Genomic DNA, 27,837 nt, shown 5'->3' with positions numbered 1-27,837 from the left:
ATATGCACCCAACATAGGAGCGCCAACTTTCATAAAGCAGCTTCTAGGTAAACTCAAAAAGATATTGACTCTAACACTATCATAGCTGAGGACTTCAATACCCCACTCACAACCCTAGACAGATTATCAGGACAAAAAATCAGCAATGAGATCCAGAACCTCAGTATGATTCTTGACCAAATGGACTTAACCCAAAACGCACGGGCCATAAGAGATAAGATAGACAAGTGGGACCTCATTACTGACAAGTTTCTGTAAAGCCAAAGAAACCATCAAGAGAGCAGGAGACAGCCCACAGACTGGGAAAAAGTATTTGCCAACTCCATGTCTGACAATATATTCACTTCATTCAACGACCACAGAATATACATTCTAGCCATCACTCCATGGAATGTACTCTAAGATTGAAAACATACTTGGCCATAAATCAAGCATAAACAAATTTCAAAAGATTGAAATTTTTCCATTCACCTTCTTGGACCACACTGGAATAAAACTAAACATCAGCACCAACAAGGTTCCCCCAAAACCCACAAAGACATGGATACTAAACAGCATGATGCTAAACAATTCCTGGGTCAATGATGAAATCAAAACAGAGATTAAAAGATACCTGGAAACAAATAAAAATGAAGAAACATCTTACCAAAATCTCTGGGATACCATGAAAGCTGTAGTAAGAGGGGAATGCATATCTCTACAAATGCACATGAAGAAAATGAAAGGATCACATATTAACAGCCTAACAAGTCACCTAAGGAAGCTGGAAGAGCAAGACCACCAAAACCCTAACTTCAGCAGAAGAATTCAGATCACCAAAATAAAAGCCCAAATCCAGGACATAGAAGACAAAAAGATAATGCAAAAAATCAATGAAACAAAAAGCTGGTTCTTTGAAAGGATAAGCAAGATCAATGGTCCCCTAGCTAGACTGACCAAGAAAAAAAAGAGAAAAAGCCCAAATGAACACAATTAGAAACACAAAAGATGAAGTCACGCCTAACCCTGAAGAAATACAAAAGATCATTAGAGACTACTTTGTATACTTGTATGGAAACAAACTTGAAAACCTTAAGGGAATGGAGGACTTTCTGGCATCACACAACCTGCCTAGGTTGAAACAAGAAGAAATTGAGACCCTAAATAGACCAATAACAATCAAGGAAATCGAGTACATAATTAGAAAACTACCTACCAAAAAAAAAAAAAAAAAAAAAAGCAGGAGGTATCACTCCCAGACTTTAAACTTCATTATAAAGCTACAAGAATCAAAACAGCCTGACACTGTACAAGAACAGGCATATAGACCAATGGCAAATTGAGGTTTTCCAGAAGCAAAACCTCAATTTCTCAACCAACTCATCTTCAACAAAGCCTCCACCACCTACCACTGGGGAGAGGAGAACCTATTCAGTAAATGGTGCTGGGAAAACTAGCTGACCACATGCAGAAGATTCAAACAAGAACTCTATCTATCCCCATACACAAAAATTAACTCTAAATGGATCAGAGACCTAAATGTAAAACCTCAAACCATGAGAACCTTAGAAAATGCAGGACTCACCCTTCTGGAAATTGGAACTGGCATCCAATTCCTGAACAAAACCCAAAACGCACAGGCCATAAGAGATGAGATTAGACAAGTGGGACCTCATTAAACTGACAAGCTTCTGTAAAACCAAGAAACCATCAAGAGAGCAGGGAGACTGCCCACAGACTGGGAAAAAGTATTTGCCAACTCCAGGTCTGACAAAGGCTTAACATCCTGGATCTACAAGGAACTCAAACGTGCTGAAAAGAAAAAACAAACAACCCCATTACAAAGTGGGCAAAGATATAAACAGACACTTCTCAAAAGAAGACATACCAGCAGCCAACAGACACATGAAGAAATGTTCAACCTCACTAATCATCAAGGAGATGCAAATTAAGACTGCACTGAGATACCACATAACTCCAGTCAGAATGGCAATTATCACTAACTCGAAAAATAACAGATGCTGGAGAGGATGTGTTGAAAAGAGAACACTTCTACACTGCTGGTGGGAGTGTAAACTAGTGCAGCCTCTGTGGAAATCAGTGTTGCGATTCCTAAAAGCTCTAAAAATCGACCTTCCATACGACCCTGCAATCCCCCTACTGGGAATATACCCTGAAGAACTCAAATCACTCTATAAAAAAGATACCTGCACATGTATGCTTATCGCAGCATTGTTCACAATAGCAAGATCATGGAACCAACCGTGCTGTCCATCAAAAGAGGACTGGATTTTTAAAATGTGGTACATATACACAATGGAGTATTACGCAGCCTTAAAAATGAACAAAATCATGAATTTCACAGCAACCTGGATGGAATTGGAGTTTATAATACTGAGTGATCTCTCACAGAAACAAACATCTGAGTATCACATGTTCTCACTCATAAGTGGACCTTGAACAACTACCGTAATACTCTAAGAAAAGGATTGGCAGTGGCAGTTAACTATGGGGGGGCAGGGAGGGAAAGGGAGGTGGGATTAACGGTAGTCGATATCTGTCTGGGGACGGGGGGCACACCTCATCAACAAGGGTATCTGCACAATGCATATTTGTATACCTAACCCTTAACTGTACCCCACAATTTTAAAATAAAAATTATGTTTAAAAAAAAAAGAAAAGAAAAAGAAAATAAGGACATACATGCAAGTCTTTTTTTTAACATGATGAAGAAAAAAATTGAACCTACTTATCCTCTCTCTTTCTCTTTAATCTCATATGCTATATAGTTCGTCCCACTGATTCAAATGTCAGTCTTGCTATTTCTATCCATGAGATTGGTGCTGTTGGAGCAACCAAAACAGAACGAACTGGGATCATGCAGTTAAAAAGTGAGATAAAGCAGGTAAGATACTACGTAGGAGCTTACTTGGGATATTGCCACGTTTAAGAATATTCTTTTGAAGGATAAACATATGGACTTTGCAGCAACTTGGATGGCTTTAGAGTCTATCATACTCAGTGATCTATCACAGAAACAAAGAACAGAGTACCATATGTTCTCACTCATAAACGGACCTTGAACAATTATCATAATACTATAAGAAAGGGATTGGCAGTAGTGGGAAACTGTCCAGCCGGGGTGTGGCAGTTGAGGAAAACTGCTAGGGGAGGGAGGGGCACATCTTATCAACAAGGGTATAATCAACATTTGTATATCTAACCCTGAATTGTACCCCACGTCTTTATTTTTTTTAAATAATATTCTTTTGAATCAGACTTTTTTGGGATCATTTATTTTGTTTCATATCCTGAGTTTAATCTGAACCATTTTTTTTCAGGTGGAATTATATAGACTGTCTATCTCAGCTGAGAGTCAGGTGAAACAAAAAAGGGATCATTTAGCATAGTTTAACTCACCTTTAGCTCTATATAACATGCATGAGCTCATGGCCTTTTCACAAATAAGATAAGTCCTGGAGCAGATTATTTGAATTGTTTTTATAACAATCATTTTGTAGATAGTTCTTCTTTTCCTGGACCAAACTACTTTGCTGATTTTAGGATGAAACTTGCATCTGATAGCAAGATATTGAAACTCTGAGTTTCTCTCATTAGGATCCACAAGTAATTTTATAATTTTCCTTATAAAACTAGGCTTGGATCTCTTACTTTTAAGAATAGGCACTAGAAAAAACATTAAATTAGGAAAAGGCCTTATTTTTGTAATTACTTGTAAGTATTGTCCCCAAATTAGATTTTAATCATTGCCATGATAGAGGTTGATAAAGCATCTTTGCTTGACCAAACTTTAGTTGAACTCCTGAAACCTTGTCCTATGCCCATCTGTGCACTTCCTTATAAAATTGAGTTTTTGCAAAAGAGCCCTGCTAAGCCCTGTTCAGTTTTCAGTTTAACCAGAAGCCCCATCCTCTATGTCTGTTCATCTTTGATACCTGATCAGGTTCCTCATCTTTTACCATTCCCCAGGTGATGTCTGATCACCCTAGCCTGTTTTCAGCAAGAATCCTGTTAGGTCAGTTTAGCCAGAATCCCCTTACTTCTGATATTTCCTCTTGGTAATTTTCTATCCAGTAAACCCACCCTCCCCACCTCCACTGCCTTTTGGCTATAAATTCCCACCTACCCATGCTGCATCTGGAATTGAGCCCAATCTATCTCCTCTACTGCAGGACCCCATTGCAGTGGTTCCTATGCCTATCACGAAGGTCCTAAATAAAGTCTTCCTTGCCGTGTTTTTACAAGTATCACTGAATATTTTTTTCTTTAACAAAGTATGCAAAATGTGTTATGGACACATAGAGGAGAAGCATCTAAATCAATCTGGGAGTTAGTGGGAGTCACTAAACACCATACTGTAGCCTCTTACTGTTTCCTGCAGATGAGAATAGATGAGTTGTTGCATTATACAAGGAAATCGTTGACACACACTTTCATAGCTTCTTTTAAAACTCTGAGAAGTCACATGGTTTCAAGATCTCTGAGTTGAGAAGGTACTGATTTGGTCCCTCCTAGAAGCACATATTATGAAAAGCTTAAAACTACTTCTCCTTTCAAAATAGAGTTATGATAGCTTGCAATATTAAAACAGCTCCAAGCCGGGCTCGGTGGCTCAGCCTGTAATCCCACACCTTGGGAGGCTAAGGTGAGTGGATTGCCTGAGCCTGTGGGTTCAAGACCCGCCTGGGCAACTTGGTGAGACCTCACCAAGTTAATAAATCAAAAAATTAGTCGGGTGTGGTAGCGCGCACCTGTAGTTCCAGCTACTTGGAAGGCTGAGGCGGAAGGATCGCTGGAGCCCAGCAGGTCAAGGCTGTGGTGGCCGGGTGCGGCCACTACACTCCAGTCTGGGTGACAGAGTGAGACTCCAACTCAAAAAAAAAAAAAAGTAAAACAGCTCCAGAAGAGGAGAGGTATAATGGAGATTTGGGATGGTATGGGTGTTTTGTTTGTTTGTTTTGTGGTTTTGGTTTTCAGAGACAGAATCTCACTATGTTGTCCAGGCTGGAGTGCAGTGGCTATATATAAGCACAAACTCCTGGGCTCAAGCTGTCCTCTTGCCTCAGACTCTAAGTAGCTAGGACCACAGGTGCACCAATGCCTGGGTTATTTGTTTTTTAAAAAAGGAATCAGAAACCATTTAGGACAGTGAGCCAATGCTTGAAGATTAATTTGAAGTACACTTGAGTACACTTATCAAATATCCTTTGGCATTTATATTTATGCAAGGATAAGAATGAAATAAAATAAGAAAGGACCTTGTATTTTTTAAAAGTGTTCACTTTACAGTTTTTCTCAAATAATTTGAATAATCTGAACATTTTCCTATTTGCAAGGTGAAAGAACTAGTTTTAGTACTGAATAATTAAATGATATTAGTAAACTATTCTTGTTTTAGTTGAGAGTAATTGACTAAACACTTAATAGTGTATAATCACATGATGCTACAAGTTCATTATATATTTAGCACCTGAAGTGCATGTTCCCAACCAGATTAATATAATATTAAGACTTGACCTACTCGGCTACATGAGTTTTTTTCCTACACTTTCATTACCTATAAGTCTTCAAGAGAACCAAAATGATTAGGACTATAACTTAGAAGATTGAGAGCTTTAAATTTTCATTACTTTCTTACTTCTAAATATTAATTTTCATTTTTACCTGTATGGTATTTTGTATTGTACTAAGCTCTTTTCTCTACCAGTCACCAATGTCTTCTTTTCTGATTCTGGAAAAAACATTTTTAAGGTAGTTTTGTTAATTTATCCCTTACTTCTAGAATGAGACTATTTCATCAGCTTTTAAAGATAACATGCTCCACCATTGCCTTGCTAAGCTATGGTATGGCCATGTGCTCTTTGAGCTATGGCCAGGCCATGCTTCCTAGCTTTGGCCCCCTTTCCTACCTTAGGAAGATGAGTCATCTGTTTCTCTCTCTCTCTCTCTCTCTTTCTAATTTACTTTCTAAGTAAACTATATTCTCTAATCTAAAAAAAAAAGATAACATGCTGGCTAGTTGCTGAAATAGTCTGTACTTTTACTATACTAATAACTTTTAAAAACACAAGTAATGATTGCCTTGCCTCATGTCTTTTAAAATTTTATGTTCTCAATTTTTTTCATAGTCCAGTGGTGGTCATCCCCTGGGTATAAATCTGATGTCACCGTCTTTTCTGGTAATTGCTGTTATCTTGCATTATATGCCATTCACAATCACTTTGAATATGCTGTTATATGAATCATGACATATACTGGTAGGTTAAAAAGAAAGACACAATGAATCAAGAAATAAAATAAGTATAAAGCAACTTTACATATGGAGGTGAAGCCTTTGCCAATAAATCAGGGAAGGGAATTCCACCTCTTTTCCATTTCAGAAAACAAAACTCAATTTAATAGTATTTGTTAAGTATCTATTCATTTATTCTTTCAGTTAATATAATTTATTACATGCCTACTATGCACCAGGCACTGTACTAGACGGCATCAGCAATACCTAAGAACCTATTCAGAATGCAAATTATTGGTTTGCACCCTAGGGGTACTGAAACAGAAAGACCGAGGGTGAGGCCCAGCAATCTGTATTGCTCTTTAAGTGATTCTGATGCATTTGCAAACCACTGAGTTAGTTATTATTCTGATTATGAATTAATTTAGTAAATATCAGTTGGGTACCAATTTTATGCCAGGCACTGGAGACATAATAGTGAACAATATGAATGTGATCGTTGCCTTCTTGAAGCTTCCAATTTAGGAACACTGATCTTCAGTTAAATTTCTTTAGTTTAAGTCAATGACATAATGAACTATGATTTCAGATCTCTCAAGCTGAAGAGATTTAGACCACATGACAACCAAACAAATGGAAAACTATTGGAAGCAATATTCATATTTTGGTTAGCCTTAGCCAAATATTCTGTAATGAATTAATTAAATTTGGCCAACTATGTCATATCCACATTAATAAAGGGCAGAGGCATAGAAGAGAATTTAAAAACTCAAACTATTGACATTTGGTTTTGGAAAACAGTATGAATTGTAGACTATAAAATCCTTACCCTTTCTGGTTTGACCTTACTATTAACAGCCTAGGACAATGAAGATGAACGAAATGGAAGTGCATCTGTTTGACAGCTCAGTGTAATCATCACTTGCCAATAGAAATGTTTTGGGGCTTTTACATAACAATGGTTGGTGATTTAGGCATTTGGCCCAAACTGAAATGTGAGAAGTTCTTTTCTCAGAAAATATTTCTGGTATTTTGTATTTTATATTTATTTCCAAATCTAAACTGTCAAATAATCATTTTCCTCAATGTGTTTTATCTTTTACTTAGTATAATTTTGTCAAAGTTCATTATGTTATAGAATGTATCAATGCTTGATTCCTTTTCATTGCTGAATAATATACTATTATATTGATGTACCATGTTTTATTTATCCATTCATCAGTAGATGAACACCTTTTTGACTATTATGAATAAGGCTGCAATGAACCTTCATGTACAAGTTTTTGCATGGGCATATGTTTTCATTTCTCTTGGGTATATATCTAGGAATGGAAGTGCTGGATCATAGGGCAACTATGTTAGCATTCTGAAGAACTGCCAAACTTTCGCAAAGGTGTGCATCATTTTACATTCCTGCTTGCAGTGTATGAAGGTTCCAATTTTGTCAAATCCTCTGTTGTCTGCTTTTTTATTATAGTCATCCTAGTGGGTGTGAAGTGGTATATCATTGTGGTTTTGACTTGCATTTCCCTAATGGCTAATTATATTGAGCATCTTTTCATGCGCCTGTTGGTCATTTGTTTATTTTCTTTAGAGAAGTGTCAGATCAGATCCTTTGCCTACTGTTAGTTGGTTTTCTTGTCTTTTTATTATTGAGTTGCTGTGAATCTTTATATATTCTGGACACCAGTCCCATATCTGATAAATAATTTGCAAATATTTCTCCCATTTTATGGATTGTCTTTTTACTCTCTTAATGGTGTTCTTTGAAGATCAAAAGTTTTTAATTTTGACAAAATCCAATTTATCTGTTTTTTCTTTTTTTGCTCGTTTTGTTGTTATATCTAAGAAGACTAACCCAAGATTTGACTAACCCAAGATTGCAAAGATTTATTTGTATCTTTTGTTCTACAAGTTTTATAGTTTTAGCTATTACATATGGACCTAAGACTATGTTGAGGGGCTCCCTAAGACCACCACCAGTTTGATGATTTACTGGACAGACTTATGGACTCAGCACATAGTAATACTCACAGCTATGATTTATTACAGGGAAAGGATACAGAGTAAAATCAGGAAAGGAACAAGACTCATTGGACGAAGTCCAGGGGGAAAAGGCACAAGCTTCCAGAGTACTCTCTCAGAGAAGTCACACAGGATGCACTTAATTCCCCCTGCAACAAGTTGTGACAAGATGTGTGACATATTGCCAACCAGGGAAGCTCATTAAAGACCAAGTACCCAGGATTCTTATTGGAGTCTGGTCACATGAACAGCCTCTGTCTGGAATATACAAATTCCAGACTCCTAGAAAGAAAGCACATGTTCAACATAAACCATAGTGTTTGTAAAAACAGTTTAGGCAGAGTAGACCACTGTTACCAGTTCTGGGAATGGTAGTAACTCTCCCCAAATCCAAATTTCCAGATGTCAGCCAATGGCCAAACTTGTAAGCAGCCTTTCCAAGAATAGCAGTTCTGTCCTGCTGTATTAACTCTTTTCTGCACAATGATCCATTTGAACTTAATTTTTGTGTATAGTGTGAGGTAGAGGGTCCAACTTCATTCTTTAGCATGTGGATATTCTTATATCTAGCACTATTTGTTGAAAAGATATATTCACCCATTTAATTCTCTTGGCATCCTTATTGGAAATTAGTTGACCAAAATATAATGATTTATTTCTGCACTTCCAATTCTATTTCATTGCTCTATATGTCTGTCTTATACCAATATGACACAGTTTTGATTATTGTAGCTTTGTAGTAAATTTTAAAATCAGGAAATGTGAGTCTTCCAACTTCAGTCTTCTTTTTTAACATGAATGTTAGGATCAGATTGTCAATTTCTGCAAAGAACCCAACTGGGATTTTGACAGATATTGCATTCAATCTGTAAATTAATTTTGAGAATATCGCCATCTTAACAATGTTAAGTCTTCTGATCCATGAACGTGGGATATTTTTTCCCATTCATTTAGGTCTTTAATTTTGTTCAACATGTTTTATAGTTTTCAGAGTATATGTTTTGCACTTCTTTTGTTAAATTTATTCCTATGTATTTTATTCTTTTTTATACTATTTTAAATGGGATTCTTTTCTTAATTTCATTTTCAAATTGTTAATTTGCTACTGTTTAGGAATATGATTTGTTTTTTTATTATGGTAAGAATATCTAACATGAGATCTACCCTTAAAAAAACTTTTAAGTACACAATACAGTATCATTAACTATAAGCATGATGTTGTACAGTAGATCTCCAGAACTTATTCACCTTACATAGCTGAAATTTTCCCCATTGTACAGGAGATTCCCATTTTCTTCTCTCCCTAGCCCCTAGCAGCCACCTACTCTCTGCTTCTATGAGTTTGACTATTTTATACACCTCATATAACTGGAATCATACAGTATCTGTCCTTCCATGATGGGCTTATTCCACTTAGAGTAATGTTCTACAGGTTCATCCATGTTGTCATATATTGCAAGATTTTCTTCCTTTTTAAGGTTGAATAATATTCCATTGTATGTATATGCTGCATCATCTTTTACCATTCAACTATTCTAGATATTTAGGTGGTTTTTCTATCTCAGCTATTGTGAATAATGCTGCATTGAACATGAGCATGCAAATATTGCTTCAAGATTCTAATTTCAATTCTTTTAGGTAAATACCCAGTAGTGGGGCTGCTGGGTCATATGGTAGTTCTATTTTAATTTTTTCTTTTCTTTCACTTTTTCTTTTTTTTTTAAGAGATGAGATCTCACTATGCTGCTCACACTGGTCTCAAACTCCTGGTCTCAAGATATCCTCCTGCCTCAGCCTTCCAAAGTGCAAGGATTCCAGACATGAGCTACAGCACCCAGCCTATTTTTAATTTTTGAGGAACTGCATCATTTTACATTACCGCCAACATTGTACAAGGGTTCTAGTTTCTTCACATCTCCACCAACACTTATTATCTTTTTTTTTATAATGACCATCCTAACAGGTGTGAGGTGATATCTCATCATAGTTTGATTTGCATTCCCATGTTGATTAGTGATGTTGAGCATCTTTTCAAATACCTGTTGGCCATTTATATGTCTTCTTTAGTCAAATGTCTACTCATGTAAAATACAATTGATTTTTGTTATTGCCCTTATATTGTGCAACTTTACTGAATTCATTTATTAGCTGTAATTGGTTTATAGTGAATTCCTTACAATTGTCTATATACAAGATCATATCATCTGCAAATAGAGATAGTTTTACTTCTTTCATTTCCAATCCAAATGCTCTTTATTTCTTTTCTTGTTTAACTGCCCTGGCTAAAATCTCCAGTATAAGGTTGAATGGAAGTGATGTAAGTGGGCATTTGTGTGTTGTTCTGACCTTAGGAGAGAAAGCATCAGTCTTTGACCACTCATTATGTTAACTCCAGGATTTTGTAGGGAAAAAATCTAATCTTTTATTAGACTGAGGAAGATTCCTCCTGTCCCTAGTTTGTTGAGTGTTTTTGTCATGAAAGTGTGTTGAATTTTAAGTGCGTTTTCTACATCTATTAAGATGATGTGTTTTTTTATGCTTCATTCTATTGATATGATGTATTAAATTAATTGGTGTTCAGATGTTAAAACAATCTTGAATTCCTGGAATAAATTCCACTTCATCATGTTATATAATCCTTTTAGTATATCATTCACTTTGGTTTGCTAGTATTGTGTTGAGGATTTGGAGATCTATATTCAGAAAGGATATTAAACTGTAGTTTTCTTTGTGATATCTTTGGTCTTGATATCAGGGTAATACTGGCCTCATAGAATGCGTTCGGAAGTATTCCTTTCTCTTCTCTTTTTGGGTAGAGATTGTGAAGAACTAGTGTTAATTCTTCTTTAAATATTTTGTAGAATTAGCCAGTGAAGTATCTGTGCATGAGCTTTACTACTTTGTGGGAAGTTTTTGTTTTGTTTTGTTTCGTTTTTGCTTTATTTGAGACAGGGGTCTCACTATATCACTTAGGAGCTGGTCTTAAACATCTGCACTCAAACAATCCTCCCACCCTCAGCCTCCCAAGTAACTGGAATTACAGGCAGGTACCACCACACCTGTATTTTGTGGGAAACTTTGTACTTACTAATTTGATCTTTTTATTTGTTATAGGTCTATTCCGATTTTTTATTTCTGAGTCAGTTTGGATAGTTAGTGTCTTTCTAAGAATGTGTCCAAGGAACGTGTCCATTTTTTCTAGGTTATGTAACTTGTTAGCATATGACTGCTGACATTAGGTCTTTATGATCCTTTTTATTTCTGTAAGGTCAGAATTGATGTCTCTTTTTTGGCTCTTTTTTTTTTCATGGTCTATCTAGCTAAAAATTTGTTTACTTTGTTGATATTTTCATTGAAAGAAATTTTGGTTTCATTGATTATTTCTGTTGTGTTTCTATTCTTTAGTTTATCTCTTTCCACTCTAATTTTTATTATTTCCTTCCTTCTGGTTTTCAATTTAGATTTCTCTTCTTTTTTTCATTGTCTTATGATGAAAGGTTTGGTTGTTGATTTGAGATCTTTATTCTTTTTAATACAGGCATGAATAACATAAATTTCTCTTTAAGCACTGTTGTAGCTGAATCTCATAAGTTTTGGTATGCTGTGTTTTAATATTCATTCATCTCAGAATATTTTCTATCTTTCCTTGTGATTTTTCTAATGCATTGGTGATTTAGGAGTGTGTTGTTTAGTACCACATATTTGTAAGTTTCCTTCTGTTACTGATTTCCAACTTAATTCCATTGTGGTTAGAGAACATATTTTGTATGATTTCAATTATGTTAAGAGTATTGTGGCTTGTGTTATAGTCCATGAGAACAACAAACTAAGCTATAGACAAGCTAGAAATTTAACAGCAATAACTAAGTAGAGACAGCTGAAAATGTCCCATGTCATCAATATTTGTATGGCTCTTCTTATGTATCACCAGATTGCTTTTTAAAAATATTGTACCACTTTACAGCACTGCTAGCTACATATAAGTCTACTAGTTTCACTGTAACCTCTTTATCTTGGCTATCTCGCTTAATATGTGGTTTATAATTCTGCAAAGCGTGTTTATTGTTCACTATGCTATAATACTTGATCATAGGATCAGAGATAACATTTGATTTATGTTCTTTCCTCTCCTCTTCTCCCAAGTCACCTGGAGCCTCTATGACTCCAAGTAGTGGGTCCTTGCCTAGTGTGTATGATCAACAGTCATCTAAAGATAGTCGTCAAGGTCAATGGCAACGTCGAAGAAGGTTGGATGGAGCACTGAATAGAGTCCCAGTTGGATTTTATCAAAAAGTATGGAAAGTTTTGCAGAAGGTAGGCATAATATATTGTTGATGTCCCTTTATTTTTTCCCCCTTAAAATCCTGAGTCTCCTTGGCTGAAATATGGCATTAACATCACTATAATTATATAAAAGTCTCATACCCAGATGGACAAAACCAAGAAAACATGAAATTGAAGGAGCTGATTTGTTTTTATGGCATTATTGATAATTTACTTTATCTCCATCATTGTTGTTGTGATTTTGTTTCTAAATTAGATATTTTAAATCATCACTTTTCTGCTTTTGACCATAGTTGGACAACATAGGACATTGTGGTACATTTGCTGCTAATCAAATGAACCTGGTACTAAGGCGCTCATTTTCTGTGTAGCTTTTGAGGACTGGAAATGTTATTTATAGCAATGTGCAGTTCACCAAATATCACTAGAGTAAAACATCTGCAGAGTTTGTGTAAGAGGTCTTATCTATTTTCTGTTGGATGAAAACTACAAAATAAATGCAGTCATGATGATGCTAATAGTTCAAAGATTCTTGATGTGACCAATATTTGTTTTTCTTTCAAAGACCTATTCGGTCAAAAACATTTAAGGGCGCATCACACCATTATGATGGTGACAGTTTTAGAGGGCCAAGAAGACTTGTGTTCATTCGTAAGTCTCATTCATAGTCTCTTAGGTGCAACTTTTTGCTCCATTACCCTTGATAAGGACCTGAAGAATACTTCATCCAAGACTTCAACCCCATTAATTATGTTTTCCCCCTCTGCATGCTGTTATTCTTCCAGGGATGGAATCAGGTGATCTTTCAGAAAGGTGAAAATTGATTCCTCAGACTATCAGCTCTGGTAATCTTCCTTTTGAAGAATGCTGAGAACTTGCTTTCCCTCCAGCTAGATTCTATAGTACAATAATGACAAACATATATTTTATCTCTCCAGTTATGCATGGTTTATGGCAATTCAATTAAACAGACATGTATTAAGTGCTGTTCTACCCCAGATACAAAGTATCTGTTCCTTGTTATCAAGAAATTTAATCTATATTAATCACCTTAAAAAGCAGCTATGATGTAAGGCAAAATGTGTTATAAAAAAGATTCAAAACCGCATGGCTATGGGAATACAAAGAAGGAACATTTAAATCTGACTGGGACGACAGGGTATTTTGTGGCAGAATCAAAACTTGGACATGGAATCCTAATGTAAGAGGCAAAACACATGCCCTCTGTTTTTTCATTCAGTTCCCTTCAGAGTATGAACAGACTCCTTTTGCACCTGTGTTTGAAGGCTGGGAATTCTCTGTACAAAGGTTTTTTTGGCATATGGAATATGGGATAAAAGTATCGAGTAGAGTCAGTAAACCTGTTAGGTTAGAATCTTTATCAGTGGTTGTTTAATATATAATGTTTTGATCTATTTAAAATCTAAAATACCAAGTCATTAATTCACACAGCATTTTATTTTATTTTATTTTTTAATCAATATTTTTATTATGATTTTGTGGGGTACACTTAAGGGTTAGGTGTACAATTACATTTCATTCAGGCAACCTGTTGATAAGAGGTGTTTCCCCATCCCCAGACAGATATTTGCGACTGTTAATCCCATCCCCCTCCCCCCCTAGTTTCCCAGTACCGTCAGTCATTTTCTTATAGTATTATATTGGATGTTCAAGGTCCATTATATGAGTGAGAACATGTGATACTTGGATCTTTGTTTCTGTGAGAGGTCACTCAGTATTATAGACTCTAGTTCCATCCAGGTTGCTGCAAAATTCATGATTTTGTTCTTTTCTATGGCCGCGTAGTATTCCATCATGTATATGTACCACATTTTTTTAATCCAGTCCTCTTTTGATGGGCAGCATGGTTGTTTCCAGGTTCTTGCTATTGTGAACAATGCTGCAATAAACATACGTGTGCAGGTATCTTTTTTATAGAGTGATTTGAGGTCTTCAGGATATATTCCCAGTAGGGGGACTGTGGGGTCATATGGAAGGTCGATTTTTAGAGCTTTTAGGAATTGTCACACTGCTTTCCACAGAGGTTGCACTAGTTTACACTCCCACCAACAGTATAGAAGTGTTCCCTTTTCACCACACCCTCTCCAGCAGCTGTTATTTTTTGAGTTGTTGATAATTACCATTCTGACTGGAGTTAGGTGGTATCTCAGTGTGGTTTTGATTTACATCTCCCTGATGATTAGTGAGGTTGAGCATTTCTTCATGTGTTTGTTGGCTGCTTGGATGTCTTCTTTTGTGAAGTGTCTGTTCATATCTTTTGCCCATTTTATAATGGGGTTGTTTGTTTTTTTCTTTTCAGCACGTTTGAGTTCCTTGTAGATCCAGGATGTTAAGCCTTTGTCAGACCTGGAGTTGGTAAATACTTTTTCCCAGTCTGTAGGCTGTCTCCCTGCTCTCTTGATGGTTTCTTTGACTTTGCAGAAGCTTGTCAGTTTAATAAGGTCCCACTTGTCTATCTTCTCTCTTATGACCTGTGGGTTTCGGGTTTTGTTTTGGATGCCAGTTCCGATTTCCATGAGGGTATTTCCTTCCTTTTCTAAGGTTCTTATGATTTGAGGTTTTACATTTAGGTCTCTGATCCATTTGGAGTTAACCTGTGTGCATGGGGATAGATAGGGGTCCTGTTTCAATCTTCTGCATGTGGTCAGCCAGTTTTCCCAGCACCGTTTACTGAATAGGTTCTCCTCTCCCCAGTGGTAGGTGGTGGAGGCTTTGTCGAAGATGAGTTGGTTGAGAAATTGAGGTTTTGCTTCTGGAATCTCAATTCTATTCCATTGATCTATATACCTGTTCCTGTACCAATACCAAGCTGTTTTGATGATTGTAGCTTTATAGTAAAGTTTGAAGTCTGGTATTGTGATACCACTGCTTTGTTTTTTTTGCTGAGGATTGTTCTGGCTATTCTTGGTCATTTGTGTTTCCATATGAATTTCTGTGTTGTGTTTTCCAGGTCTGAGAAGAATGTTGCTGGTAATTTGATGGGTATTGCATTGAATTTGTAGATTGCCTTAGGTAAGATGGACAACTTCACAATGTTGATTCATCCAATCCATGAGCATGGGATATTTTTCCACTTGTTTGTGTCATCTTTGATTTCTTTGAGCAGTGTTTTGTAATTTTCATTGTAAAGGTCTTTCACGTCTCTGGTTAGGAAGATGCCAAGGTATTTCTTTTTTTTTTTGTGGCTATTGTAAATGGAATTGTGTTTTTTATTTGGGTTTCTGTGTGTTTATTATTGGTGTAGAGAAATGTGATTGTCCTTTGTACATTTATTTTGTATCCTGAGACTTTGCCAAAGGCCTTTATCAATGTAAGGAGGCTTTTGACAGATTATCTTGGGTTTTCGAGGTACACAATCATATCATCTGCAAAGAGAGAGAACTTGACTTCCTCTTTTCCTATTTGGATACCCCTGATTGCCTTCTCTTCTCTGATTGCTCTACCCAGGACTTCCAATACTATGTTGAACAGGAGGAGTGAGAGTGGGCATCCTTGTCTAGTTCCATTTTTCAGGGACATTGATTCCAATTTTTGTCCATTTAGGAGTATGCTGGCTGTGGGTTTCTTGTAGATGGCTTTTACTATTTTGAGGTATGTTCCCCATATGCCTAGATGTTCAAGGGTTTTTATCAAGAAGGGGTGCTGGACTTTATCAAAAGCTTTTTCTGCATCTAATGATATGATCATGTGGTTTTTGTTATGACATCTGTTGTTGAATTTAATTGCATTTATGATTTTACGAATGTTGAACCAGCCTTGCATCCCAGAAATGAAGCCTACTTGGCCATGGTGGATGATTTTTGAGATGTATTGCTGAATCCGGTTTGCTAGGATCTTGTTGAGAATTTTAGCATCTATGTTCATCAAAGATATTGGCATGTAGTTCTCTTTCTTTGTTGGATCTTTACCTGGCTTGGGTATCAATGTGATGTTGGCTTTGTAAAATGATTTGGGGAGAGTTCCATCTTTTTCAATCGCCTGGAATACCTTCAGTAGGATTGGTATCAGCTCCTCCTTAAATGTCTTGTAGAATTCTGCTGGAAAGCCATCTGGACCAGGGCTTTTTTTTGTAGGAAGTTTACTTATTACGTGGTCGATTTCCTTGATTGTTATTGGTTTATTTAGGGTCTCAATTTCTTCTTGTTCCAACCTAGGTAGGTTGTGTGATGTCAGAAAGTCTTCCATTTCCTTCTGGTTTTCAAGTTTGTTTCCATACAAGTGTACATAGTAGTCTTTAATGATCTTTTGTATTTCTTCAGGATCAGATGTGACTTCATCTTTTGTGTTTCTGATTGTGCTTATTTGGTTTTTTTCTCGTTTTTTCTTGGTCAGTCTAGCTAGGGGACCATCGATCTTGTTTATCCTTTCAAAGAACCAGTTTTTTGTTTCATTGATTTTTTGTGCTATCTTTTTGTCTTCTATGTCCTGGATTTGATCTTTTATTTTAGTGATCTGGATTCTTCTGCTGAAATTAGGGTTTTTGTGGTCTTGCTTTTCCAGCTTCTTTAGGTGGCTTGTTAGGTTGTGAATTTCTGTTCCTTCCATTTTCCTCATGTGTGTTTGTAGGGATATAAATTCCCCTCTTATTACAGCTTTTAAGACATCCCAGAGATTTTGGTAAGATGTTTCTTCATTGTCATTTGTTTCCAGGTATCTTTTGATCTCTGTTTTGATTTCATCATTGACCCAGGAGTTGTTTAGCATCATGCTGTTTAGTGTCCATGTCTTTGTGGGTTTGGGGGGGACTTTGTTGGTGTCAATGTTTATTTTTATTCCACTGTGGTCCGAGAAGGTGCATGGTAGAATTTCAGTCCTTTTAAATTTGCTTATGCTTGATTTATGGCAGAGTATGTGGTCAATCTTAGAATATGTTCCATGTGGTGATGAGTAGAATGTGTATTCTGTGGTCTTTGGATGGAGTGTTCTGTAGGTATCAATTAAGTCCATTTGGTCCAAAGTCACATTGAGGTTCCGGATCTCCTTGCTGATTTTTTTTGTCCTGATGATCTGTCTAGGGTTGTGAGTGGGGTATTAAAGTCCCCAGTTATGATGGTGTTAGAGTCAATATATTTCTTTAGTTTTCCTAGAAGTTGCTTTATGAAAGTTGGCACACCTATGTTGGGTACATATATGTTTAGGATAGATATTTCTTGTTGATGGATTGAGCCTTTTATCATTATGTAGTGGCCTTCTGTATCTTTTTTTATTTTTAATAGCTTGAAGGGTATTTTGTCTGAAATTAAGATAGCTACTCCTCCTTTCTTTTGTATTCCATTCGCCTGAAAGTATGTTTCCCATCCTCTTACTTTGAGTCTGTGGGTGTCCTTTCTAGTGAGGTGAGTCTCGTGAAGGTAATAGATTGTTGCCTGATGATATTTTATCCATTTTGCCATTCTGTGTCTTTTCAGTGGTGCATTTAATCCATTCACATTTAGGCTAATAATTGAAATGCAAGAGTTGATCCCTGTCATAAGGTTCTCACAGAGTGGTTCCTGTTTGTTTGTTGTCTTTTTTTGGGTTTTGGAGTTGGTTCATGTGTGTTTTTAATCTTTTGCCTGTACTCTTGTGAAAAATGTTGTTCTTTTTTCTTTTTCTTCTGTGTTCAGTACTTTGTTAAGTGTTTCTTGTAGAGGTGGTCTGGTGGCAGCGTAGGTTCTTAGGGATTGGATATCTCGAAAAGATTTCAGTTCTCCCTCACTAATGAAGCTTAGTTTGGCTGGGTAGGTTATTCTTGGTTGAAATTGTTTCTCTTTTAGAACTTTGAATATAGGGCTCCAGGCTCTCCTAGCCTGAAGGGTTTCTGTGGATAAATCTGCTGCTATTCTAATTGGTTTTCCCTGGTAGGTAGTCTGGCCTTTTTCTCTTGCTGCCTTTAGGATTTTTTCTTTTATAGTTACTTTGTTTAGGCGAATTATTATGTGTCTGAGAGTTGGTCTTCTCATTTGTTGTTTTACAGGGGTTCTCTGAATCTCTTGTGTTTGAATTTTTTCATCCTTGATGAGATGAGGGAAGTTTTCTTGAATGATTTCATGAAATGTTTTTTCCAGTGTGGCTTCTGTTTCTCTGCCTCAGGAAGCCCAATTACTCTTAGGTTTGGTGTCTTGAAGTGATCATTCATCTCTTGCAGGTTTTGTTCTGTGTTTTTGAACTTCTTTTCTATGCTTTTGGCAGTTTGGGTTAGTTCTGTGTTTTGGTCTTCGAGCTCTGAGATTCTTTCTTCTGCTTGGCTGATTCTGCTTTCCATGCTTATTAGTCTGTTATTCATTTCCATCACAGTGTTTTTTACTGCTGTCATTTCTGACATCAGCTCCTTCCTATTTTCCTCTTGTCTCTCCTCAATTTTTTAATTCTCTCCATTAATGTCTTGATGTATGGGTTTGTCGCATGAAAGCAGTCATTCTGGGGGCTCTTCATTGTTTGTGTTCCAGAATCTGTTTTCTCAGTGTCTGATCTCCCAGGGGTCTGTGTGAGACCTATATTCTTCTTTTGGTTTTTCTTCATTTGTGCGGTTTTTCCCCCTCCCTACTTTTTCCTTCCCTCCACGTCACCATCTTCTTTAATTCTGTTATTCAGGGGTAAAGGGATTGGTTTTACTTCTGTTTGTTCAATCTCCTATTTCTTTATGTATGCCCTCCTACTTTGTTCAATTCTGGAGTTCCACTGTAGGTTGGGGGTGGTCCTCTTTGCAGTTTTGAGATTTACTTAAGGGGGGAACTGTGATTCAAAATCTATCTGCAGGTCCTGGTATTCGCTGACAGGTGTGTGAATAATCTGGAACCTACTTCCTACTGCCTTGGAATCTGTCTGTGCAGTGGGGCTGTAGGTTTACTCCCTGAAATAAAATGTGGTTAGCAAAGGGGAGAGAATGGAGCAGACAGTGGGTTGAAGAGGGGGGTAAAGAGATAGAGGAGTAAGGGGGGAAACAAACGAGTGTGCCAACAAATGGTGAGAGAGGCCTATACTGAAACAGATAAAAACAATAGACCACAGCTACAGACGAACCAACTCTCATACAAAAAAAAAAAATAAAACATATAGTGATGCTAACATACAAGCTAACCAACCACCTTGTTAGTATGCTGTTCCTCTATACAAAGATATGGTTTACAGAGAGAAGAAAAGAGAAGAAAAGGAAAAGGAAAAAAGAAAAAAGGGAACAATACAGTAGGAATAGAATTAAGTCATTAAACTAACAGAATCAATGAAGCACACTCTGAGACATTTCGTTTAAGTCCAATGTCCTTTCAGGTCTGATTTCTAGTTTTCTTTTCAAGCTGGTAAATTAGTTTGCAGTTAGGGTCAGTTGCCCTGGTCTGCTGTGAAGGACAGTTCAGGTCACCCTCCTTCACCACTCTGGCCTATGTCTTTATCAAGCTTGTTTCTCCCGTTTCGGTGTTGTTACCTTGAATCGCCAGCAGGTGGTGCTATCTCAACTGCTCGCCCCAGAGGGGGTGGGGCCGGACAGGGACGGCAGAGGCTGAAGATGGCAAGATGGCTGCCTGCCTCAGGGCAGACGGCAGGAGACTTTCGGTGGGCAGGAGAGGTGGCAGCGATCCCAGCAGATCTTCCCTGAAGGAGCTTCAAGGACTGAAGATGTGGATCGCCTCCGGCCCAGGTGGTGTGATGTGCTACTGGCGATGGTGGCAGTGGCTGTGGCGGCTGCGGCGTCTGCATCTGCAGTGGCTGTCCAGACCGCTGCGATGCCCCAGCGGTGGCAACGGCCGAGCTTCGTATGAAGAGCAGGCTGCGATGTTGGGGTCCGTAGCCCCCGGGGCGAGAGTCAGAGACCCACTGCAGTTCTCCTTTGCAGAGGTTTTCACAGACCGGGTTGCCCCATCACCATCTTGCCAGAAGTGACACACAGCATTTTAATAATAGAGTTGATAGTGAGGGGGAAGATAAAATGTTCATTTATATAATATTTATGGAGCATCTACTATGCAACAGGCAATGTTCTATGTGTTCATACAGCAAAGCACAAAACAATGATCTCTGTTCTCATGGAACTTATATTCTATTAGGGAAAAACCCAAATAAATAATAACCATAGTAATTAAGTAGAGCATATAGAAAGTTAAAAGATGATGAGTACTAAGGAGAAAGTAGAGCAGGGTAAGAGTACTTATAGGGAGATGGGATACTTACCTAGAAAATGTAGTAATGGTTGTTACATGTCCAATAAATGCATGTATCATGTTTTTTTCTACAATCTAAAAATCTTTCTGTAGGCCTATTTATGATGGCACTGAGACCTAGCATGATATCCTCCCAGGTAGTCTCTGAATGTTTGGAATTAGTCAATCCCAGAAGGTAGATCTTACCTACCCATTCCACTTCCTTAAGTAGAGAATGGACCTTGAGTCCCCTGTAGTTCAACCCTGCATCTTGGCATTTAGGAACCATGACCCCCTGGCCAGGGCACTTAGGCTGCAGGGCCTCTTGCTGGCCTGTGATTATTCAGCATATACCCCCATGAACCATACTTAGAAATACAAAGTGTCCCTCAGTTGTTAGCCTACCCTTGGGTGACAACATTTTATGTTTTGTAGTGCCATGGACTTTCTGTGGAAGGTTTTGTTCTTCCTTCTTCAACCACCAGAGAGGTAAGATTCTGTTTCTTGCTCATTTATATGACTAATAACTTGCCTGGCTAAAGTGTTTCAGTGATCACTTTTTAAAGTAATAGACCTGTGCTTTTGTAATTCAACTGAACATGAAATGTATTTGAAGAAAGGAGATATTTTTTTAATTGAATGGAAACATTAGAGAATAATATGTGTTATATTGATTATATAAGGACAGATCTTTTTAATGGTTGGTTAAGTTAGCTGTTTTATGTGAGTGTTGTAAGAGTTGGAAAGGGCAAGACAGACCAAAATCTAAGAATGAATGACTTCTCTTGTCTTTCTGTGCTTCTCATTCCTACCTTTCTCTGGTAGGATGTTTGTAGACCATTAGAGCATATGCCAGTGGTCATTAACTGTAACTATATATTGGAGTAACCTGGGCTCCCATCTCCACCCTAGTTGGATTAGAATCTCCAGGAAAGGGACATGAGCATCTGTATTTTTTTTACTCTGTACAAGGATCTGACAATTAAGTTTGTGAACTCATCCTAGAAAAAGTGCTACATACCTCATTGCTGAATATCACTACAGACACCTTTAGTACTACCATAATTCTGATATATAACTGTGGTTGGAAAACACTACCATAAACCTAAATCAGATTATCAGATGCTTTTATATTTTTCATCTTGTCCAAATTACACAGAAATGATGAACTAGCTTTTATACAGAATCAACAAAGGAGCTGTTGTACAAGAAGTACAAGGTCTGACAATTAAGTTAACAAACTTGCCACCATGTGCTTATGTTGACAGCACTGTACAAAAAACTCAGTAAGGGTGTATAACCTTGGTATTTCAGTGTCTCACAGCTGTGCTCATGTCAATGTGTGGCAGTGTCTTGCTGGGTGGTATTCATTATTGTTGCATGATTTTGTGTGCCGTCACAAGACTATCTGAGCTTGAATTAGAGCAATGAACAGACATTAAATTTCTTATTAAACTTGGCAAGAGTGAAAGTGAAATCAGGGACACGTTAGTCCAGGTTCATGTGGACAATTCCATGAAGAAAATGGCAGTATGCACATGGAGTAAATGTTTTTTCTGAAGAGGAGAAAGCATCACCAATGAAGAGCGGACAGGATGACCAGTAAGAGCAGAACTGATAAAAACACTGCAAAAATTTATTGAATTGTACATCAAAATTGTCAGCTGACTGTAAAAAGAATTGCTAAATAAACATCAATAGAGAGACAGGAAAATCTTAACTGAAAATCTTGGCATGAGAAAGACATGTGCAAAAATGTTCCCAAAGGAGCTCTTACATCACGACAATGCACCAACTCACACAGCACTGTCTGTGCAGGAGTTTTTAGCCAGTAAACAAACAACTATATTGGAACACCCTCCCTACTCACCTGATCTGGCCCCCAATGACTTTTGTCTTTACCTGAAGATAAAGTAAATATTGAAAGGAAGACATTTTGATGGCATTCAGGACATCAAGGGCAATACAAAGACAGCTCTGATGGCCATTCCCGAAAAAGAGTTCCAAAATTGCTTTGATGGGTGAACTAGGCACTGGTATCAGTGCATCACTTCCCAAGGGGGGCACTTTGAAGGTGACCATAGTGATATTCAGCCATGAGGTATGTAACACTTTTCCTAGGATGAGTTTAAAAACTTAATTGTCAGACATCATAAGATTGAACAGTAGAAAATTCTTGAAAACACCAGGGTTGTTACAGATAGTGACTGGGGGGACAGGTACAGAAAGCTAGTGCTATGTTTCAGGATTTCACTCTGCCTATAGGCCCTTTCTCTAATAAAGACCACCATGTTTCCTATTTGTTGTTTCTTTGCCTTTAAGCAAGATTGAAATGTTCATATAATTACAATAATACTTACCTGAATAGTACCTTTTAAGAGTTTTTAGTCATTATTTTACATTATTTAATTTGGTCTCCAACACATTATGTGAGATAGGTAAAGAAGAGATTGCCATTTCCAATTTACATATAAGAAAACATATTTCAGCCAGGCTCGGTGGCTCAGCCTGTAATTTCAGCACTTTGGGAGGCCGAGGTGAGTGGATTGCCTGAGCCCGTGGATTCAAGATCAGCCTGAGCAACTTGGCAAGGCGTCATCTCTACAGTAAATCAAAAATTAGCCAGGTGTGGTAGCACATGCCTGTAGTTCCAGCTACTTGGAAGGATCGCTGGAGCCTAGTAGATGGATGCTGGGGTGGCCGTGAGTGTGCCACTACACTCCAGCCTGGGTGACAGAGTGAGACTTCTCAAAAAAAAAAAAAAAGAAAGAAAAAGAAAACATATTTAGAGGAATTAATTATCCAAGGTTGTACAACTAGTCACTGACAAAGACAAGACTTGAACCCAAGTCTTTAGATTCCAAATCTACATTGCCCCTCTAAAATATATACTCAATACAAGTTTACCAAAACTTATTCTTCAATCCCCTTCATCCTAGAATAACTTTGCATTTCTTGATACCTCTTGTAACCTAATAATATACGAATATCTTACATAATTCTAATCATTTTGCACATACAATTTTAAGTTTCACTTAATTTTTTTCTTTATTCACAGTTATCAGGTTTATTCTTTTAAATGGTCCTGTAAAACCCAATGAAATTGCTGTGCCATGATATGTCTTTCTTGTGTTTAAGTTACTCCTAGTTTTTATGCTTGTGACTAATATTGCTATAAACACTCATATATATATAACTTTTTTCCTCTTTAGTATTGCTCCCTTAGGAGTACTCTCAGAAATAGGATTAAGGATTAGAGGGCATTGACACTTTTATGACTCTTGTTATGCATTCCCAGATTGCCTTCCAAAAAGATTGAACTGTTTTACTCTCTCAATTACTTTTAAAGGGGGCTGAATCAGTACTCGTGTCTACGGTGTTTTTCTTGCTTTTCAGAGCAGGTGATTGACATCTCCTGGATGATAGGCTACTAGGAAGTGATTCTCTTTTTTTTCTATTACAGATGACTCCAGGAGAGATTAAATTCTCTGTTCACGTGGAGTCTGTCCTGAATCGTGTACCTCAACCAGAGTACCGCCAGCTTCTGGTTGAAGCCATCCTTGTCCTCACCATGCTGGCAGATATTGAAATTCATAGCATTGGCAGCATCATTGCTGTGGAAAAAATAGTGCATATTGCCAATGACTTGTTCCTTCAAGAACAGGTAGGTAAACCTGTTGTTTTCTCAAAGGAGAAGTGTTTCTACTCCAACCTAATTGCATTCAGAGCTCTTCAAGAAGCCAGGGTCACTTCTTTGTGGACTCTTTCTCATAGCTCTTTTCTTTGTAGTGACTCTGAGCACTACAAAAGTCCAGAGCAGCAAAGCATAGGCTACAGGATGACCTCTGTCTTTTACCATGTGTTTTGTGGTTTGTGTTAGGTGGTAAAGTTGCCTGGAGGTTTTATGCTTTTCCCTGAAAAGCCCTGAAGCATAGCATTAGCATCATATTTCAAATTCCTAACCACAATGCTTTTTGTAGGTTTTTTTTTAAGAGTACATGTAAGGATTTGCTACGTAAGTAAACTGTGTGAAGGCAAGGGTTGGGCTTCTAATGAGTCCTGTCCCCTTCAGTAGTGGACATGGTACCCAGTGGGTGGCCATGTGTCCCTTATCCCCCCCCTCCTTTGGCAGTGTCCAGCATCTGTTGTTCCCACTTTTGTGCCAGTGTGCCCAATGTTAATGCCCACTTATGAGTAAGAACACATGGCATTCAGATTTTTGTTTCTGTGATAGTTCACCTATAATGATGGTTCCAGCTGCATCCATGCTGCTGCAAAGGACATGATTTCATTCTTCTTTATGACTGCATAGTATTGCTTTTTGTAGTACAAAGGACTTAATAAACTATTGGACTGTTAAGGAAAGGAGAAGATTTGGCTGTGATTTTCCTTTGCTTTTGCTACTTGCCTATAGGAAATGTTAAGGGAAATTTTTATTTCTACATTTTCTTATTTTCTTAATAAATCTTCCAGGAAATTAGCCACATTCAAAAATACCAACTATTTATTGCAAATGTTCCAGATGTTGCCTATATTAAGAGTAGGAGTGCATAAGGTGATGGATATCCACTGTTGTCAATAGGAAAATTTCCAAAGCATATAATAGATGTTACATTCTATTAGCCACTGTAAGGGGATGCAAAAAAAAGCATCCAGGGTTTTCTAGGATGGATTGTTGTCAGTCCATGTATCAGAAAATGTGTTCCCTTTTAGGCATAAAACTCTAGTCTCAGAAAACTTATGGTTTATTTGAATTAAGTTGGCTTAGAAAGAAACAATGATCAAATGCAAGACAAAATAATACAAGCTGAAATCAGTAGTGCTAGGAGTCAAACCAAATTTCTACTAGGGTGATTTTTAAGTGTTAACATTTGTCTCTTAACAAGTATGACTCATTTAATTAAATATTATATTTAAATTTCAAGATTTTATTGCAATGGGAAAGATTCTAAACAATTAATGATCTTAAAATAATTAGTATGATTTGGAGATCCAGTTTAAAATGCTTGTGTAGAAAGTCATATTAACCCTTTTGTGCATAACCCTGATCTCTTCCTGGCTAAAAAGCCTAGGGCCCAACTAACTGGTGTGGGGAAGGTGGCTCTGAATTATACTAATCAGTTCTTTTCCCTGTGTTCTCCCACCCTTAAAAACCAAACAGAAAACTCTTGGTGCAGATGATATCATGTTGGCAAAGGATCCCGCATCTGGCATCTGTACTCTTCTATATGACAGTGCACCAAGTGGCAGGTTTGGCACCATGACCTATCTCTCCAAGGCAGCTGCCACCTACGTGCAGGAGTTCCTGCCCCACAGCATCTGTGCCATGCAATGAGACTTTGGGTCCTGGCTTCTGGGAGACTTTTGACAGCTGGTCCCTGCCTTGGTTGATTGTGCATGGAACTGAAATGTATCGCCTGATCACTCCCACCTCTGGTCCTTCCTATCCCATCCTCCCCAAGAAGAAAGAACTTTTTCAATAAACTAACTGCTTTAGAAGAAGTGAACCCTTATCTGGAGGCTCACCTCCAGTATGCATATGCTCAACCAGGCCTGTCATAATTGTTTAATTTTTTCATGATTCATAAAAGTTTGCATGTATTTTTATTCTCTAAATCTGTTACCAACACAGTTTTCTAACTCCTGTTTGAGAAGCGGGTGTTAATAATAACTTATTCCTAAAGTTTGGTTTTTCTTATGTCTGATTTTATTGTATACATGAGTGGTAGGTGCTTTGTGACATTATTTCAAATGAGTAAACCCTAAATTGTTAGATTTTATTCTGCTATAAAATGGAAATATCTATTCTAAGTGCCTTTTCTTGGGAAAAGGGAGTACAAGATAATGGTTTCCTTCTTTACTCACAGAATGCCTCCCACTGAGTGATGAAATTGTTTCTGTGTAGAATCGTTATCTCTACTGTTGTCCTCTCTGTATCTGCACACATAATGCCTACCCTCACTTTGGCGAAATATCAAAAAATGCAAGCACTGAATGTATATTTAAGGATTTCCATATTAATACTGAAAATCACATTTTATGAAGACTGTTGATACTCAGAGATGTATTTGCATCAGAAAACGCAGAGTAACCCAGCGAAATGGAGCCAAAAGCCCAATTACAAAGAAGAAAGGAAAGACGAGAAGATGCCCGAGCAATGTCTTACACATAGGGAACAGAGAGGAATCAGAGGTGGGTTCGTTCCCTGAAGAAAACCCTGTGCACCTAATCCTTGCCTTTGAAAAGTGGGCCAACATGCAACACAGATAGTAATTTAAGCCTCTGTCTTTGACAAAGAGAAATCTAGCAGTCTAGTCTATAGCTGCTCCACTGAGCAGTCTTTTCTTGTGCTCTTTGTCTCTGTCTCACTCACCCACTCACTTTCTACCGCATCCCTGCCCTCCCCCATCTATTCTTAAAGCCTTTCACATATTTCACTTCCTAGTTCTAGTGTACAAATCCCTCTATATCTTGGTGTCTTTCTGATTACGTACTTTTCTGGTCACTTGAAAGAACATTTACACACTGTTCTGAAACTGCTTGTCTTTTCACTGGCTATAAGTGTATCCCAATCATAGGAAGTACATCTAAAGTGCCACAGGCAAAAGCCACCTCTCTTTCCAACACTCGTTTGCCTGAACTGACACTCATGACTACATTTCTCTGGGTTTACTAAACTGCCTGTCACCATGATTCTCATACAGTGATAGTTAACTTTTAAAACGACTTTGTATAAAACTCTACTTGTATTTTGTTCATTTTAAGTGTGATACCAAAAGGACACGTTAAAATTTTTAAAAAGACACTTATGTTTTGAAAATAGAATAAGCCGGGCTTGGTGGCTCAGCCTATAATCCCGCGCCTTTGGGAGGCTAAGGTGAGTGGATTGCCTGAGCCCGCGGGTTCGAGACTTGCCTGGGCAGGCGAGACCTCATCTCTACAATAAGTCAAAAAATTAGCTGGGCGTGGTAGCGCGTGCCTATAGTTCCAGCTACTTGGAAGGCTGAGGCGGAAGGATCGCCGGAGCCCAGCAGGTCGAGGCTGCGGTGGCCAGGAGTGGCCACTGCACTCCAGTCTGGGCGACAGAGTGAGACTCCAACTCAAAAAAATAAAAGAAAAGAAAATAGAATAAATAATGAGAATTTCCAATTAAATAATATG

At 37.7% G+C, this 27,837-nt stretch overlaps 1 protein-coding gene across 1 annotated transcript in view; it reads left to right on the top strand.

Annotated features, from left to right (window-relative positions):
- Positions 1 to 26,481, top strand: part of LOC103273440 (phosphorylase b kinase regulatory subunit alpha, skeletal muscle isoform) — a 32,870-nt gene extending 6,389 nt beyond the window's left edge. The window contains exons 4-9 of the mRNA XM_021718958.1: positions 2,769 to 2,884; positions 3,321 to 3,359; positions 12,401 to 12,571; positions 21,112 to 21,165; positions 24,140 to 24,340; positions 25,838 to 26,481. Coding sequence (XP_021574633.1) covers positions 2,769 to 2,884; positions 3,321 to 3,359; positions 12,401 to 12,571; positions 21,112 to 21,165; positions 24,140 to 24,340; positions 25,838 to 26,011 — 755 coding nt within the window. The 3' untranslated portion in view covers positions 26,012 to 26,481. The remainder of the gene's footprint in view (positions 1 to 2,768; positions 2,885 to 3,320; positions 3,360 to 12,400; positions 12,572 to 21,111; positions 21,166 to 24,139; positions 24,341 to 25,837) is intronic.
- Positions 26,482 to 27,837: the final 1,356 nt, after the last annotated feature.

Source organism: Carlito syrichta, unplaced genomic scaffold (genome assembly GCF_000164805.1).
Source record: "Carlito syrichta isolate Samal-C Ts95f unplaced genomic scaffold, Tarsius_syrichta-2.0.1 Scaffold314047, whole genome shotgun sequence".
NCBI classification, from domain to species: Eukaryota; Metazoa; Chordata; class Mammalia; order Primates; family Tarsiidae; genus Carlito; species Carlito syrichta.
The sequence above is the reverse complement of the archived record's forward strand: the minus strand, read 5'-3'. Positions and strand labels throughout refer to the sequence as shown.